This window comes from Gopherus flavomarginatus, chromosome 1 (assembly GCF_025201925.1).
Source record: "Gopherus flavomarginatus isolate rGopFla2 chromosome 1, rGopFla2.mat.asm, whole genome shotgun sequence".
NCBI classification, from domain to species: domain Eukaryota; kingdom Metazoa; phylum Chordata; order Testudines; family Testudinidae; genus Gopherus; species Gopherus flavomarginatus.
Window position 1 is genome coordinate 95,329,353 of NC_066617.1, and position 17,551 is coordinate 95,346,903.

The 17,551-nt window shown below is 45.2% G+C and overlaps 1 protein-coding gene across 22 annotated transcripts in view; it reads left to right on the forward strand.

Moving 5' to 3' along the window:
- The window catches only part of LOC127051572 (uncharacterized), an 83,549-nt gene extending 67,781 nt beyond the window's left edge, over positions 1–15,768 (forward strand). For all 22 annotated transcript variants that reach the window (XM_050954018.1, XM_050954079.1, XM_050954168.1 and 19 more), the window contains 7 exons: positions 7,854–7,943; positions 8,411–8,473; positions 9,745–9,825; positions 11,105–11,300; positions 13,095–13,205; positions 14,278–14,367; positions 15,444–15,768. In XM_050954018.1, the coding sequence (XP_050809975.1) occupies positions 7,854–7,943; positions 8,411–8,473; positions 9,745–9,825; positions 11,105–11,300; positions 13,095–13,205; positions 14,278–14,367; positions 15,444–15,698 (886 nt within the window). In that variant the 3' untranslated portion in view covers positions 15,699–15,768. The remainder of the gene's footprint in view (positions 1–7,853; positions 7,944–8,410; positions 8,474–9,744; positions 9,826–11,104; positions 11,301–13,094; positions 13,206–14,277; positions 14,368–15,443) is intronic.
- The last annotated feature ends 1,783 nt before the right edge of the window (positions 15,769–17,551 follow it).

Consider the following 17,551-nt stretch of genomic DNA (forward strand, 5'->3'; position numbering starts at 1 on the left):
TTGGAGGTTTTCATGCTAACCCCCATATTTTGGACGCTAAGGTCCAAATCTGGGACTAAAGGTATGATACTTGCTGCTCCCACAGCACCAATCAAAATAGAATGAGCCTCAAGCAAAGAGCAAAGGGCAGCAGGAATGTGACATTTAAGTGTTTAACAGAGGCTGAAGAAGCAGTTGCTTTGTTTCTTTCTAAATTAGAAGCTGACTGACTCTCTCGCCCCAAAACATAGGAGTTTCCAACCCTCTCCTCTGCCAAAGCCCATGTGATAAATGAAAGGAGGGGTAGGCAGCCAGCCAGTTAGCTATGAAATCCCTCTTAGTAGCTGTTCTCTACTTGCTTTATCTGTAAAGGGTTAAAAAGTCTCCTTGTGATGCATAGGTAAAGGGAAGTGAGTGGGCACCTGACCAAAAGAGCCAATGGGAAGGCTAGAACTTTTTAAAACTGGGGAAAAACTTCCCCTTTGTCTGTCTGTGGTTGTTCTCGGGGAGAGGCAGACAGGGAGTAACTATGCTGTGAGAAGCTTGGGGCCAGGTATGAAAAATCATTGGTATCATACCTAGAAACTATGCATTTGAAATCCTATATATGTAAGCAGATCAGGAAATGTCTAGGAAGACGTGATCAGGTTTCTCTCTTTTTATTTCTTTATGGCCTGTGGACTCCTCTGTGCTAACCCCAAATGCTTTTGTTTTGCTTGTAACCTTTAAGCTGGACCTCAAGAAAGTTATTATTGATGCTTAATCCTAGTAAGTGTTTTTTTTAAATCTAGCAATAGCCTGAGTTTCCAGGTGTTTTTTCTTTCTTTTTGTTTTTAATAAAATTTACCTTTTTAAAGAACGGGATTGGATTTTGTGTCCTAAGAGGTTTGTGCACATGTTGTTTAATTAGCTGGTGGCAACAGCTGATTTCCTTTGTTTTTCTTTCTCCGCTCTTCCTCGGAGGGGGTGTGAAAGGGCTTGAGGGTACCCCACAGGAAGGAATTCCCAGGTGCGCCTTCCTGTGTTCCTAAATGGGTTTTGCATTTGAGTGGTGGCAGCATCTACCCATTCAAGGTCAGAGAAAAGCTGTAACCTTGGGAGTTTAATACCAGCCTAGAGTGGCCAGTTTTATTTTTTAGAATCCTTGCAGGCCCCCACCTTCTGCACTCAAAGTGCCAGAGTGAGGATTTAGCCTTGATAGCCCAGCACTACTTTTGTTTCCTTTCCCCTGACATTGTGTTTCTGAAGAGGAGAGGAGGAAATGTTAATGTTTTCAGTTTAGGAAATTTCCACTTCTGGGGAAATTCATAATTTGGGTTCACATTAAGTTTAATTGATTAACTCTTTTATGGTTTGGAACCAAGATTCAAATGTTGGCTTCCTGCATTCAGTGATATCTTGGACGAGTGCTGGGAGAAGGGGATGATGGAGCCACTTCAACAAGGTAGCAAACCCAGAAAATGTCAACGCAGAGGCTTTGGCACATTCCATATGTCTGTGCACACTTCACTATTGCACTCTTCATCCTGCTTCCATTGGGGGAACCTCTGGGAATTGTTGGGCTCCTGAGATCACATGGTCCATAGGCAGTTGGGAGGCCAATCCTGCACAAAGGCATAGCAACTATGAGTGCCAGTCTCAGGCCAGAGTGTCAGAAACAGGGCAAACACCCCAAACTGATGGTATATTCTATAATCAGATTTCACCAATCCAGTAACAAACGTGAACTCCTGGATCACTATATTAGTCTTACCATGGAGTCACAGCCAGTCCCTTTAGACTCTCTAGCCTATCTTGCCACCCAGATAAACTGGACTTTGTGATAATGGTCACTATACTAAATATTACATCACATTAGGTTACTCCCATTCCCAAAGATCAGTTGCTTACCCCAGACCAATTGCTACTCTGGATGTTACCAAAAACAATGCTGGCAGCCAACTTCTCTAGTAAACTAACTGAAGATTTATCAGCTAAGAAAAAGAAATGAGAAGTTAAAGCAGGTAAAATACATTAATAGGTGAGTCAAATTTTGTAAGTCAAAAATGACAGCAGAGCTGTAGCAATCTGCTAGTTTTCCAAAAGTCTCTCATGGTCAGTACCGGGTTTACAATGGCTCCGGTGGCACCATGGCACGAGGCCCACACTTGGAAGGGGCCCACCAGGGCTGGCTCTTGGCACCAGCAAACCAAGCACGTGCTTGGGGTGGCACATTTTCAAGGGCGGCATTCTAGCCATCCTTTGTTGTTGTTGTTGTTGTTCTTGCTTCCAACAGCAAAAGGCTGGAACCAGCCCTGGCAGCAACAGTGCGCCATGCGCTGAGGCCACTGTGATTCGTGTTGGGGAGCAACACCTGCACCTTGTGCCTGGGCTGGGCAGGGCAGGCTCTGAGTGGGGGATACTCGGGCTGGGGGCTGCCCACGGGGCGCACAGAGCCACCTGCAGGTGCCGCAGGGTGGCAACCCCCCAGTGCTGCAGCCAGGGCTGGGCGAAGTGGCCCAAGCCGCCCAGGGACTGCGGCAAGGCAGCCAGAAGCAGCAGCGGGGCCATAGAGGGCAGGGCGCTGCCGTGCAGGGCCAGGAGTGGCAGGGGGTGCAAGTGGGGGACGGCACTGCTGGGTGGGAGAGAGCCAGGGCCCGGGTGGGGGGCAGCCAAAATTTTTTTTGCTTGGGAAAGCAAAAAACCTAGAGCTGGCCCTGGGACCCACAAAGGGTTAATCTAGCCCTGGCCACACCCCAGCAATGTGAAGAGTCAGCAACTTCCCAGCAATGGGTAAAACACTCAGCAGCCCTGCTCAGGGTTACCCAGAAAAATCAAAAAAACAAACAGTATTAAACTCTAATGTTTTTACTTCATTAGACTCTGTAAGTGTCATGGCTGGCCAAGCCTGTAAAGTCCCAGTTCAGCTCACATTGATGGTAGTGTGAAGATTTGCACTGACTTAAATGGGAGTTGGATCAGGTCCTAAATCAATTATCCCCATAATGGGCCCATGGCTGTTGGTGACTGAGGTCAAGACAGATTCTGAGCCCAGATAAGGATTTATTTTGGATCTAATGTTTCTCCAACCTCCTGCTGCCAGATCACCAGAACTTTTGGCTACCCACTTCTCTAACATTACAACTAGATTCTGTCTAGTCCACTACTTATCTAGCCCTGTTGCTATAGTATCTTCATGTTTCCTGAGAATTTTGAACTCGAAATGGCAATAAAAACTCTCTCTTCCTTTCCTGGCTGTAGGAGAAATAACTCGATCAGGCTGTAGGCAGGGGCGGTGCAACCATTTAGGCAGACTAGGCGGTTGCCTAGGGCGCCAAGATTTGAGGGCGCCAAAAGGCACCCTCAAATTTTTTTTTTAATGGTTGAGCAGCCGTTGCTGCTGGGACAGAGAGGGAGTCTGAGCTGCCGCAGTCATGCCTGCATGACAGCACCACTTATCACTGTTTGGAATGTTCAGTGTCCCCCTTAGAAATGCTAACAAGCTTATTCAGCAAAGTTTTGATGTACTTGATGCATGCTATTAGATCGTCAATTAGGCATCAACGAGATAATTTAAGAGTAAATGTCTTTTTGTTTGAAGTGCCACTGAACACTAATCTGTCCATTGCCCTCTCCCTCCTGTGTTACTGCTTGAAGCAGAGTCCTGGGTAACAGTAATGGGGATGCTGGATAAACCTTTTAAAATATTTCCCCTTTATAATGACACATTTTTAATACAATTTTAAAATTAGATCCCATCATTTCAAGGCATCGATTTCCCCGTTTAGACACTTAAATTGCAATTGTCGGCATGAACATCATTTTAAAGCTGGGTTTTGAAAATCTAATTTAACTTCAAAAATTAATGACCAAAAGATGGGCACGTGAAGTAAGGTAAAAGTAATTAACCGAGGGTCTAGCATTCACTCTCAACACCGCAAAAGAGCTGAGGGATTTCCAAAGAACTCTGACACCACTACAGTGTATCATTCAAACGTGAGAACATAGTTACTACAGATAATAAATAATAAGTTACCTGGGTTGGAAATAGATCTTTGTGAAAGGGAAAGCAGGAAACTTGTCTTTTTGATTACAGAATTATTTTGCTTCTGGATCCATTAAAATCATAACCGATTTTTTGGGGGAGGAGATGTGGGGAAGAAACTCTTTTCTCTACTAGGTTTGTTTATAGGCAGCTGAAAAGAAAAGTTAACCAGCTTTGCACAGAACTGAAACCTAAAGGTCTCTCCTCCCTCCTTCTCTACTCTGACCCCTCTGGGCTATTCCAAGTTAATTGTCATCTAATTGCCCAGCAAAGAAAGAGATAGTGGCAGCAATTAGGCATAGCCCCCACCAGTTCAGGAGTCTTTAACACAGTACAAAGATATGCTGCATGCTTTACAGGCACCCAGGCCTAATGAGGGACTGGGGGCAAGAAGAGCAGGGCTGAGCCCCTAGGGAGTGAGCCGCAGAGAGCCAGTGCCCACAAGGCTGAGAGGGCAAGGGGCTCCAGGGGCATCCCCACTGCTATTTAAAATGCAGATCCCGCAGCGGTACCTCTCCATGGGACAGAGCCGGTTCCTCACAGAAGCTTCTGTCCAACAGCTCTTCCTTCTGCAGCTGCTCTTTGTGCTCCAGCTCCATCCATGGCAGCTGAACCCCCTGTCCTGACTGCAGCCAACCCCTCATCCCCTTCCCTGCCTCCAGTCAGCCCCACACCCCTTGCCCTGCCCACAGCCAGCTCACACCCCCTGCCCTGTCTCTAGCCAGCCCCAGACCCCTGTATCCAGCCAGCCTCTCACCCCCTGCCCACAGCCAGCCCCACACCCCTTGCCCTGCCCACAGCCAGCTCACACCCCCTGCCCTGTCTCTAGCCAGCCCCAGACCCCTATATCCAGCCAGCCTCTCACCCCCTGCCCACAGCAGGCCCCGCACCCCCTTCCCTGCCTCAACCAGCCCCGCATCCCCTGCCCTGCCCACAGTCAGCCCCTGCTGCACCCCCTGCCCTGCCTGCAGCCAGCCCCACACCTCCTGCCCTGCCCACAGCCAGCCCCACACCTCCTGTCTCCAGCCAGCCCCACACCTCCTGCCCTGCCCACAGCCAGCCCCACACCACCTGTCTCCATCCAGCCCCTGCTGCAGCCCCTGCCCTGCCTGCAGCCAGCCCCACACCCCCTGCCCAGCACGCAGCCAGTCCCGCACCCCCTGTCTCCAGCCAACCCCACACCCCATCTCCAACCAGCTTTGCACCCCTGCCCTGCCCAGAGCCAGCCAGCCCCACACCCTGTCAGGTTATTCAATTATTTTCATTAAATATGTAGGCTAAATAATAAAATTAATAAATTTTCAAGCCGAATATGTATTAATTCTAATGAACAATGCCACATTATGCAGTATTCATTTTTGAAAGTTTATAATAAGCAATGCTCTGGGGGGAGGGGTGGGGGCAGAGGGCACAAGGTGGAAGTTTCGCCTAGGACGCAAAATATCCTTGCACCGGCCCTGGCTGTAGGCTTTGTGTTCGTTGGCTTGCTTCTGTTGGTGGGTGAGATTGAGGGGGGGTGATATATACAGAGATGAGCAAATTTTCACAGGCAACTTTTTGGGGGCAATAAACACAAAAAAAATTGGCAACAGCCAAACATTTGCAAATACATGTCAATTTTGCCACGTTTTTCATTTTGAATTTTTTAAGTCAAGCTGAAAAATGCCTAATGGACTGCTTCAATATTTTTCTGACCAAAGATTGTTGATAGTTTAGTTGGAAACAACTTTGTTTCAAATTTTCATTTAATTTTATTTTTAAATATAACAGCTCAAACCAAAATAAAACATTTCTTTTTTATGGAAATAAAACATTTCAATTGAGCCAAAATAAGACTTACTTTTTGCTGATTTATTTTTGAATTTTCAATGTGCTTAAAATGTTCAAGATTTACATTTTCATTTTTAACTGGGACTTTTTTTTTTAATTGTGAAGTTGCCCACAAGCCAAAAAATCCATTTTTCACCCAGTTCTACTGTGAAGACTCCCATTTACTTCAATAGAAACTGAATCATGGCCAAAATCAAGCTCCCACTGCCAGGGCAGCAAATCTCTTGGCTTTCTACTCTGGTTTTGCAAAGAGATTGTCTGTCCACTTCTCTGGATACCATCAGCACATTTAAACACCTCCCACATATTTAAAACTATAAATAGCAACAGTAGTCTCTTTTCAGCCTGCAGGAGAGCTGCATTAAATTACTTGTAGCTCAGGGGAGTGTGAGTGGGCAAAGTGGGACACTGTACAAATTGACTTTGCTTTCTTATGATAGTCTAATAAATTAGTTTAGCATTCAGTGTGGAAAGTTTGGAAGAGACCTTTGCTATTTTAATAGAAGCATGGAGCAATGCGCTTTATCTAACCCAGGCACAGCTCAGCCAGAGGTTTCACAGTGCAAGGAGTTGGATCACAGAACAGGGACTTCAAAAGAGACCAACAGGTATGCTGGGCAATTGGAACTCAATGGGTAATCACAGCATGTTTAATAGGAGCTCTAAGTTTCTGTTTAAAAATGGTTATGAAATTCTCATGCAGCATTCTTCCTGTTGTCAGTGTTTGCAGTCAGAGACAGCATCGTTTTTTTCTTAATCCTAGCATTTGCAAATTTCAGTCCAGGATGAAGACCAGATATTTTAAACCAAAAATGACAAAATTATGCATGTCCCCTACCCTCCCCCGAATGATATCTTAAAGTGCTTTGATTTTGCACCAATTAGAAAATTGCAAAATGATTGTTCCTGCACATACTGCGAGGGGAAAACAGGGTTTGCTTTTTCACTGACCGCTGCTGAACTTGACCTTTCTGCTCATTTAAGTTCACCAGCAAGCACACACACATGCATCCTGAATCATCCCATGCTCAGCTGCAAAAGCTTGGCCAGTGTGTGTTTGTGCAGTAAGTCTTAACGACATCTGGAGTGGAGCTGCACAGTTCAGCTCCAAAGCTGGACTTCCCCTAAAATTTGGGGGTATTTGGATCTGGAGTTTTGGGTCCAATCGTTGTACCGATGGAGCGAGTTCGAGCTGCACAATTTGGATCCTGTTTCAGTTTCAAAAGAGAGGTTTTCAACAGCAGTGACACCCAGTGAAAAACCAGAGAACCGCTCCTTCCATAAATATTAGACAGCAGTTCATGAGGCAACCCTAGAAGGGAATTATAGACTTGCGGTCAGAGGTGCCAACTTTCCCTGTTTCACGTGGGTGCTCTCCCAGAGCGTGCTAACGCAGCCAGGCAGTGGCTGGGCGGGAAATACTGGGAGATAGGCGGAGGAACAGGGACGCAGCGCGCTCAGGGAGGGAGGGGAGCTTGACTGCCAGTGGGTGTTCCTGCCCCACAGCAGCCACGGAATCAGTGCCTATGCTTGCAGTTACCAATGGCCCAGGCTGCCTCATCCTTTATCTGACACTGGGGTTCTGTGGTAGGGGGTCAGATCCTTACTCAGTCATTAACTGAATTGTAGGAATATCTTGAACCTGCAAAACTGAGCTGGACATTTCTCCAGAACAATATTTGGAATTTCTGGTCCTAGGAAGAACTGAGAAACAGAGAAGCATCCATGAAACTGCAACATATCTTTAGAATGCTACAACCTATTTCTGTCTTTCTCTTTTTCTCACACTCTCTAAAATAAAAGTATCTTAAAAATATTGAAGACTGGTTTAAGTAAAATAGCAAGCCAGATTTTTCCCCCCAACCTCTGAAATGTTTTCGATTCAGTTTAAGTTTTGTGTGGTGAGTTCTTATTTTATCTTGCCCAGTTCATCCTGCTCTAGTGATAATTGCTAAAATGTCTATGCTGGAAAGACTTCTAATGAGTTATCAGTCATCCTCAATAGCTCTGTGCCATCCAGAGGTGAAAGTGAGGCTCCACAGGATGAGCTCACAAATTTGAGTGGAACCAAGATGGAACAACGGGTGAAATATGTGGAAGACAAACTCAGGTAAGTTTGGTGATCTGAAATTATATTCCATTTTAGACCCCTACCCTTGGGGCCAAACAAGTGTTCATGTTCCTAATGGATCTCTGAGGTTCACACTGTTCTTGTCATTTGCCCTCCTTGTTGTTTATTGAGATGCCGGCCCCTTCTTTGGCTAGAGGGACAATGTGTGGCCCTCCTTGTCTCCAGAGGCTCAGTGCTGTGCCTTGGCACCATTGCTTGGCGCTGACTCCTAGAGAAAGAGAGAGAGGGTGGCTAAGATCATCACAGGTCTCCCACATGGCAGGGCAGGGCCATGGTCACCCAGCTGAGCAGATATGTTTTTAACCATATAAGTTTTGACTGTTTCGGTTTTTTGCTGAAGGGCTGACTAAAAATTTTGGGAGGGACTTCAGCTTTTGCAGATGTTATTACTTTATGGATATTTTATTAACTCTAAATCCTTTGCATTGTTCTTTGCCTAATGGAAGGGAAATGAATGCTCAATTTGAAGGCGCAGAGAAACGACTAGAGGTTTTGCAAGAACGGCTCAGGTAAGTAGGGAGGGTCAGGCCTCGATGACAGTGAAAAATATTGTGATTCTTTCTCAAGTATCTATCATACCAAAGAAGTCTTGTACATTTCCAGGTGGGCTTTCTTCTTGCTTGTGGGTGTTGATACTAAAATATTAACATGCCTAGTGATTGGACTAGCTCCATTTCTCTGGCTTGGCATCGCTCTCCATGGTCAGGTCCTGAGGCTGCCATCAACTTTAGTTTGTCTTGCAATGCAAATCTGACAGTGTGATGTAACACCACAGCCTTATTACGCTGTGTGATTTTCATCTTAAAATCATGTCATGTTTTGAAACACTATGATGAATTTCAGCTCCATCCCAAATAGTTTTCTGAATAGATAATACCCTTTTGTGCATCAGCGGGACACAGGATAAAGCCACCCTTCCTGATATAGAAAGGGCAGGTGGTAAGCTTATACTTGGCAGGACTGTGAGTGCAGCTGCCATGATAGCATACTCTGATCCTGGAGGAAAGGGAGAGTCTTGCATTACTTAGCAGTGACCTCTTAACAGCTATTTAAGGGGTGGCATTGACAAGCTCCTAAAGGAAGGGTGGCAGCTGAGATTCTGGTGAGAGTGGAAAGGGGTGTACTGTGGGGGACAGAAGAGAGGCAGTACCCTAGAGATGCAATACACAAGCATAACATGTCAAAATGAATCCTCCGAAAAGATCAAGAATAGTGATGAGCAAATCCAGCAAAGGTTGGTTCCAATAAACACACAAAAGTAAGGATCTTCTTTAGCCTTATCTGAATGCCATATAACAGGGATGGAAATTGGATAAGAACAGGCTTTAGTGAGATATTTCCTGCAACTTCTGTGCTTGGTCAGGATGGCATTACAATGACAGCCGCCTCTCTCCATGGTATTGTGGAGCTTCCAATCCCAGCTAGAAAAAGGAAATACAGAGGCAGCCAGGATAAGGGAAATAGCTAATCAATCTTTTTTCAAACCTGAAAGGCTTTTCTTAGAATTTTGTCAACTCAAGACTCGGTTGATGTAGAACAAAAATTTTGGTTGTTAACAGAAAGTGATCCATGATACAGAGATTGGAACTAGATCCAAATTTCCCCCCAAATTCAGACTAAGTTGGATCCAGAGATTTTGTTCAACCAAATACAGAAGGCTAGCTGCAAAGGCTGGATCTGGATCTAGATCTGGATCTGAACTTCTCCAAAGTTCAGTTTTCTGGGTTTTGGTTTATTCCCATCTGCATTTTTTATTTAACGTTGTTTGTCCCATCTCTAGTCAGGAAGCAGCAAGTGAGACCAATTGCTGTGGCTCCAGATCGCAGGAAGCCTCCAACAATAGTCAGTGCTTCGCTCAGAAGTGAGTAGTGTGTATTTTTGTTGCTATTCTGTGAATTGCCTCTTCATCTAGGACCACTCACCCTGCTCCCATCTTTCTAGTACATCTGTCACCTGTGAACTTGTTGGGACTCTACAAACACAACCTTGTGAACAAACTTCATGAAGGTGCATGAAGACAGCAGCACACATGTCTGTGCTCAGGGAAAAGGAGATTTTTGTGAGTTAGGGACAAGCAGTGTTGCTTGTCCATCAAAAGATGTTTATTACCCAAGGTTTTGACACATTGGACTGAACCAGCTCTTATCAAAGTCAATGGGAATTTTGATATTGACTTCAGTGGGTGCTGGATCAGACTATAGTTTGTAACACACATTACCTTCCTCCTAAGTAGAAATATTGGGGCTAGCAAATCCCTTCAGTATCTAAATGAATCCCATCAAGTGCCTTGTGAATTCAACCTGTGAAACAAGAAATCCACAATGTAATAACACTGCATTTGGCGGCAGCAACATCACAACATTGCAAGGCCATAAATACATCTGGAACAATAACTGTCCTGTGAGCTAGGCTTGCAGAATAGATTGGTGAGAAGCTGGGACTGTCTCTTAACTTCTGGAATGGGAGTGTCCTGTGCATCATTGGCTGGTTGGTGATATTTATTTTGTCCATGAATCTGTTTCATGGAGCTTTCCAGAATGATCGGCGCAGAAAAGTTTCATCAGAAGGAGGAAGAATGTGAAAAGTGGAGAAAGAAAAAAAGAGTCTTAGAGCAAAAGTAGGGGATTTGTAAATATTTCCTCCAGAGCTTATCTTTCTACAAAGAGTCTGATCCTTCTCCCAATGCTGTGACCCCTCTATGCCACCTTGGCAGCCAAAGTGTCCCCTCCTCAGATTCTCAGTCTCCATGGGGTATGTGTACTACTGGCTGCAGTGAGAAGGGTGACAATGGCAGCTCTGTGCCTGTCCCACTACCCAAGTGCAGATGAAAGAGGCAAGCTCTCAAGACAAAACCCAAGTGCTGTTTAGATCATGCCAGCTGCCACTTGTGGAATATCACTGTGAGGGTGATACTTTTCCAGACAGAATCTGGCACACCTGGATGCTCCCTGGTCAGGCAGATATCAGTTTAGGGTTGGGAAATACAGAGTGGAGGCTGTGTCTTGTGAATTATATGGCAATTCATAAACTATTTCCAGATTATTATTAGTTATTCTTTATGAATATCCCTTTATTCTTGATGCTTCTCCTTTGTATCTGGCGCTTCCATTTTAAAATGAACTTTTTAACCCCTCTTTTAGCCCTGGATTGGAGCCTGTCTTGGCCAATGCAATGAGAAGTCATAAGTTCTCTGAGAACCTGAATGACCCTTGTCAAGAAGCAGATGTGCTGGAAATGTACAATGGGCTCAGGACACATGAATGGGAGAAAGCCAAATGTGCTGCAAGTGGCTCTGCCTTCCCAGTGACATATGAAAAAGGTAGCACCATAATTAAGGTTTGTTCCTATTCATATCCATCCTAGAACTCAAATGTATAAAGTCTTGAAAAAATAATAGCACTGTATGAGCCAATCTAATGACCTGGCGTTTGGTACTTGCATGATTAAGCAGGAAACTAAATGTGATCTAAGCACCTCTTGATGCCAACTGACAGAGGGCATAGGGGTATGGGGATCCCCTAGGTTCATCAAAAGAATGCCATATATGGTCTCTAATGAAAGCCTGTGTCACACATGACATCATAATCATTGTAAAAGGAACGTATAGCGAATACGTGAGGAGTTAAGTGTATCTGCTGAAAATTAAGCTCTGTAGGACTGGTGGTTGAAGGCAGGTTGTTGAAATGTAGTGCACCATGAGACAAATTGTCCAGACAGGAAGAGAGATATTTATCTCTCTGGTGGGCCATTGTGTGCCTTACAATAAAACTCTGTTCCCATACTGAGTCACATGTTCATTAAGAGTTTCCAGAAACTTTAGAAGGAAATTAACTGAAAGAGACAAAGAGCCGAGGATGCCCGGTTTTCAGGTGAAGATCAAAGTTCTAGCTTGGTATACCTGGGGGGTGCAGAGAGATGCTCTGGCATCCTTCAGTCTGTGAAGGCAAGTTTCCAGCTGGACTGATCTTATGAAAGAGAGATCTCAGCCATCCTGGTTGAAAATGCTAGGGAAAAGACTGGGAGAAAGCTCTCCTAGAAGAGACTGAGGAATACCTTGTGAGTTTAGTTTAGCTGAAATAAGCATGTTATGGTTTATATGTAACTATTTGTTTCCAGCATTGTTACTTACTAACATTTGACTCTCTGTGTTTTGATTAAAAAAACCCTTATTCTTGTTTCACTATCCATGTATCTAAGCTGTGTGTTAAGTGGAGTGGTCATCCTGAGTTGACTGTAGAAGCTGGTGTGTCCTGGGAGCAGAGAATCTAAGAGTTCTAAGAGTGTTCAATGAATTAGAGGCTGGATGCTCCAGGAGGATGCGCGGAGGACTCAGTAGGGAGTGGGTGCCTCTTGCTAACCTGTACAGAGAAGCGAGGCCTGCGGAGGCCTGGAAAGCAGGGCTTGTGTTGCCAGAGTCCGGGGGACTCGGGGAGCTGGCACACAGCAGGTAGAGAAAAGACTTCCTCACACTAAGGGCAGGTGGTAGTGAGGTGCCTCACAACCCTGGGTAACCCTGGGAAGTGTCACAAAAGGGTCAGCTACTATGCTGTTAACTCTTATTTTCCAGCCCAGCAGGGCCTATGGAATGCCATGGAGACCAACCTAATGGTGCTGCACAGTCCTGGCATTCAGAAGAGCAGGTTCAATTCCTTGTTGCCATTTCTCACTCCAACTAGGCATCAGCTGAGAGTGTTGCAGCATCTTGTCTGGTTTCCTTCTGATTCCCTGTGCTGTGCCACATAGGAGATCTAGTTTTGATTTCTAATTATTGCTTCAAGACTGGGTGTATTGGGGAAAAAATCACCACTGTATATTAAGAGGACAGCACAGGTGCACAGAAATGGAGTGACTGCTGTCAGAAATGTCTGCACCAATTGTGCAGTGGGAGGCACCCACACTGGCACTCCCTTAACTGATTAACCTCTAGCTATTATTGAGATAACTTCAATCCCTGACAGCTACCTGAAGCTTTTTTGCACATGGATTCAAGGTGCATTTCTACTGATTGAGGGATGTTACAGTCGAATGACCTCTCTACTGAAGATGAGATTTAAGTCTTGTACGTATTGCACCATGATTCTTGATCCTCATCAATGTTTACAATGATCTGTTGCTATCTTTGCACCGCAGGCTGTGTTTTCCATATGTGAAGAAGATCTGTCACAAAGACTGACGCGAATTTTTGAACTCCTTGAGATTCCAGTTTCGAAGAAAACCACAAGCCTCTTTGACAGCCAACAGGTATTTAACATTATAGTGCATTAGGACTTGGATAGCAGGGGGAAGCTGGGTAACCTGCTTAGATTTGACACCTCTCTACAGTCTTATTCACACAAGGGAAATATCTCAAATGTCCCACAGTTGCTAAACCTGGTTCAGCACCAACTGTGCGAGTGATGCTGGAAGCAGGGCCAGCTCTAGGTTTTTTGCCGCCCCAAACAAAAAAATTTTTGGCTGCCCCCGACCCGGGCCCTGGCTCTCTTCCCGCCATCAGTGCCCTCCCCAACTCACACCCCCTGCCGCCCCAGGCCCCACACGGCAGCGCCCTGCCCTCTGTGGCCCCGCTGCAGCTTCTGGCTGCCCTGCTACAGTCTCTGGGTGGCTTGGGCTGCTTCGCCCAGCCCCGGCTGTGGCGCTGGGGGGCAGCCACCCTGCGGCACCTGCAGGTGGCTCCATGCACCCTGCGGGCAGCCACCACCCTGAGTGTCCCCCACTTGGAGCCTGCCCGGCCCAGCCACAAGGTGCAGACGCTGCTCCCCAACATGAACCACAGCGGCCCCAGCGCACGGCCACGCTGCTGCCAGGGCCGGTTCCAGGCTTTTGTCACTGGAAGCAACAACAAACAACAGCAACAACAACAAAATACGGCCAGAATGCCGCCCTTGAAAATGTGCTGCCCCAAGCATGTGCTTGGTTTGCTGGTGCCTAGAGCCAGCCCTGGCTGGAAGCCTAACATAGACAGGCAGCTACAATGGAAATAACATGAGCTAAATTATAAGCTGTGCAGGACAGGCAGAGCAGAGGGGAGAACTGCGATTCCTTTATATTTGTGAATGATGTGACAGGAGAATGGCTGAGTCATATGTAGTGTGGTAGGTCACATGACTGAGACACGAATTCTGCCATTGACTGTCTGGAATGCACTTACAAGACATAGAAACCTCCTCCCAAGCCCATGTCCCAGTCTGGGCATTTGACCAAACCTTGGGAGACGGAAGTTTCCAAATCACTGTTGGGCCAATAACCAGGAAATGGATTATTCCCATTTCATATTGGCTAAGGCAGGCTGTTTCGTTCTTTGTTTGGTTTGTAGCTGCCCCCTGGGCTGGCAAGAGAGATAAAGAATCACCTTAAACATCTCTATTTTAACTATGGAGAAGACTTTTACCAAGCCAAGAGTAGGGTGAGTAAATACCAAGCCTGGGAAGGGGGTTCCATTTCCAAAAATGTCTGTGAAACTCACGGTATTGAAAGACACCCCACTGAGTTCTGTGCTGTATTGTCCACGTCTACCAGGGGGCTGGGATTCACCAAACTCCAAGAATTTTCCTGTCCAGCCCCTCCCTTTTACTCCTCTTTCTGCCCCCCTCAAAGGGCAGATCTACACGTAAAACACTGCAGCGGTGCAACAACTGTAGTGCTTCAGTGAAGATGCTACTATGCCGACGGAAGAAATCCACCTTTATGAGAGTCAATAGCTATGTTGATGGGAGAAGCCCTCCTGTCCACCTAGCACTGACTACCTGGGGGCTAGGTTGGTATAACTGCGTTGCTTGGGGGTGTGGATTTTTCACACCCCCTCAGGGATGTAGTTAAAATGCCAATGTAAGTTTGTAGTGTAGCTGCACATCGTAGTAACACCTCTGGCTGAGGAGCTCTAGATGCTCCTCCCTTCACACCCTGTTAATGCCACACCTTCCATCGGCCAGAAGGGGCTGATAGAGAATGTGCATCTGGCTTCTGTGCTGGCCCATGAAAGCTGGACATTACATTGTGCTATGTGGAACTGGGACAACCGTAAGTGGGTGGAACTCTGATTTCAATACCTATATTCCAGTTCTATAAAACCAGACTCTGTCCTGTTTCTTGTGGTAAATGTCCATCAGGACTGCAATGGACCTGTGTGGTCAGCCTGCAGTTTGGACATTTCAAAAATCCTTGGTTTCTCTGGTCTCCTGAAAGGCTTTGTTTGGATATGTGGGAGAAAAGACAGCCCAGGAATTTTGTCAGGCCTCTGGCACGCTAAGTCCCATAACCTAGAACTTCTCCTGGTGCGGAGATCAGACTAATTAAAAGAATCCTGGGTGTGTTTCCCTCATCACTATCAGTTCTGGCTTATGAATTCCATTATTGGTGTCAGTTACTCCATATTTATAAGCTGCAAACTGAGTCAACGGGTGGTGGTAGAATCTGCTTAACAATTAGCATAACAACATTGCAAAATCCCTATGATACTCAATGTCCTCACTTTATTTTCAGCCTTCACTTCCTCCTGATCTACAGAAGTTTCAGCCACTTGTACATTTCACAGCAGAGTGCTACAAAATTTACTGTTTGTTGCTTCTTCAGAACCCGCCCATTAAAGCTGTGTGGCCCACAGAGGAAAGAATCCCAATCTCTTGCATACAGCATGTGGACAATAAAAACGTGGAGGATAGGATGCTGTTTAACTTTCTGTGGCCCGTGCTGGCATGTGGGAGACTAGTATTTAAGAAAGCTGTAATCTATGATTAAATGGAATGGCTGTTTGGAATCTGATTATACCTCTGAGTTATAAAACAATTTAAAAAATAGTGAAAGAGTAGCCTTGCAGTTTGTGTCTTTTTTTATTCAGAAAATGCTCAGGTTTTAGCTCTTGTAGCGTATACTCCTGGAAGGGGATGTGACATAGAGACCACTGGTGCCTGCTGGCAAAGCGTTCACTGCTTTATAGCAGCAAATCCTAACAGGCTTGACAAGCTCACTATACCTTGCACATAGCTTTCATAGTAGTTATCCATAAAGAATGCCATGAGAGGTCTCAAAACCATGGTCACGCTGGTCATTAATAGGGTTGTGAAATGTATGTACAGATATTATGTGAGGGGTTATATGCCTGTACTAGAAATATGTTTAGATTTGATATCAAGGTATGAGTCACCAACCAAAGAGAAAGGCAGGTTTTCTTCCAAACAGGAGATAATATGTGTCTCTATCTGCCAAAATGTAAATTCAGATTGTAAGTTAACGCAGTGGAATCCCCATCTACACAGGAAGTCAACAGAGCCATGGGAATTCAATAGAGAAGAGCACACTGGAAAAAACAAGTAATGGGGGAGTGATAGCACCCCTGACTAGGGACAATGAACTTTGGGAGATATAGGAAGAAGACAAAAAGACACCCTTTTATCCTGCACCTAGGAAGTAAATGAACAGTGGTTTACATTTGTGAAAACAGGATCTCAACTAACCTTGGCTGAAACACGGCAAAAAAGACTTTGGGTAAAATAAACTTCTTTAGAAAGGGGTTTGGCTTGTGAAGTTAAGATGAGTCTCTAGAAAGCATGTATTCATTTTCTTGTATATGTATTATGGTTTGGTTGCTCATTTCTGTTCCCCCTGTTACACCTTTCTACTCCTGGAATGCCAAGCATGGACACAATATTATCCACTCAAACTGACCTATTCACTTCTGCATCTAACTTTGGACTCTCCAAGATACCTATCTTCAAACAAATTATCTAGCATCTCAGCTTAGAATTATAAAACAGGACAAGAGTACAATTTCCAAGCCAACATAATGTACTATTTAATATGGTGTAACATGCCTTGGTTAATAAAACAAAAAAAAATGAAAATAAAGAGGCTGAAAGTTAATCCATGTCACATTGTTCATTTCTATTTGATCGTCAAAATAATAACACAGTGACTGTATTTATAAAGCACCTCTCCCCCAAAGTGCTACACATTTTAGTGTCATTTAAAAAGAGTCAGGGAGGAGCTAAAACAAATCTCAAGGAGAAGCGACTTCCAGAAGATCACCCAAATGAGGACCCAAATGCCCACCACCTGGTCTGTAGTGGAGGGATCCCTGAAAAACTGGTGACTTCGGAATACAAATATATCCCAGAGAAAAAGGCTCCAGATTGAGATCTTGAGTCTGGCCTGGGTCTGTACCATTAGGAACCCAGATCCCCGCTGTTGTCAATTGTTGCAGCTCCACTGATGTAATAGAGCAACAATGATTTACACCAGCTGGGGAACTGACCTAAAATTTTTAAAAAAATTATCTGGACCAAATTAAAATCCAGCTCCTGCTTTGCAGTCAGTCAGTGTAAAGAATGCAGGGTGCACCTAACATGATCATAGCTGCCAACAGCCCTGACCAACAGAAAGTGAAATGGGCAATATCTCAGAAAGACTAGAGGTCCAGATAAATACATTGACATTTAAATGCTACTCCAAACCTCTGCCTGTGCTAAAGTGAGCTGGAAACTCGGGAGAACTGATTTTTCTCATGTGACTTCCAGTACTTCTGGCTTCTGAGAGGTGAGGCATACCAGCAAGAACATCTTTGCTCATGGCATATGAGGGCTTTCCATTTGGTC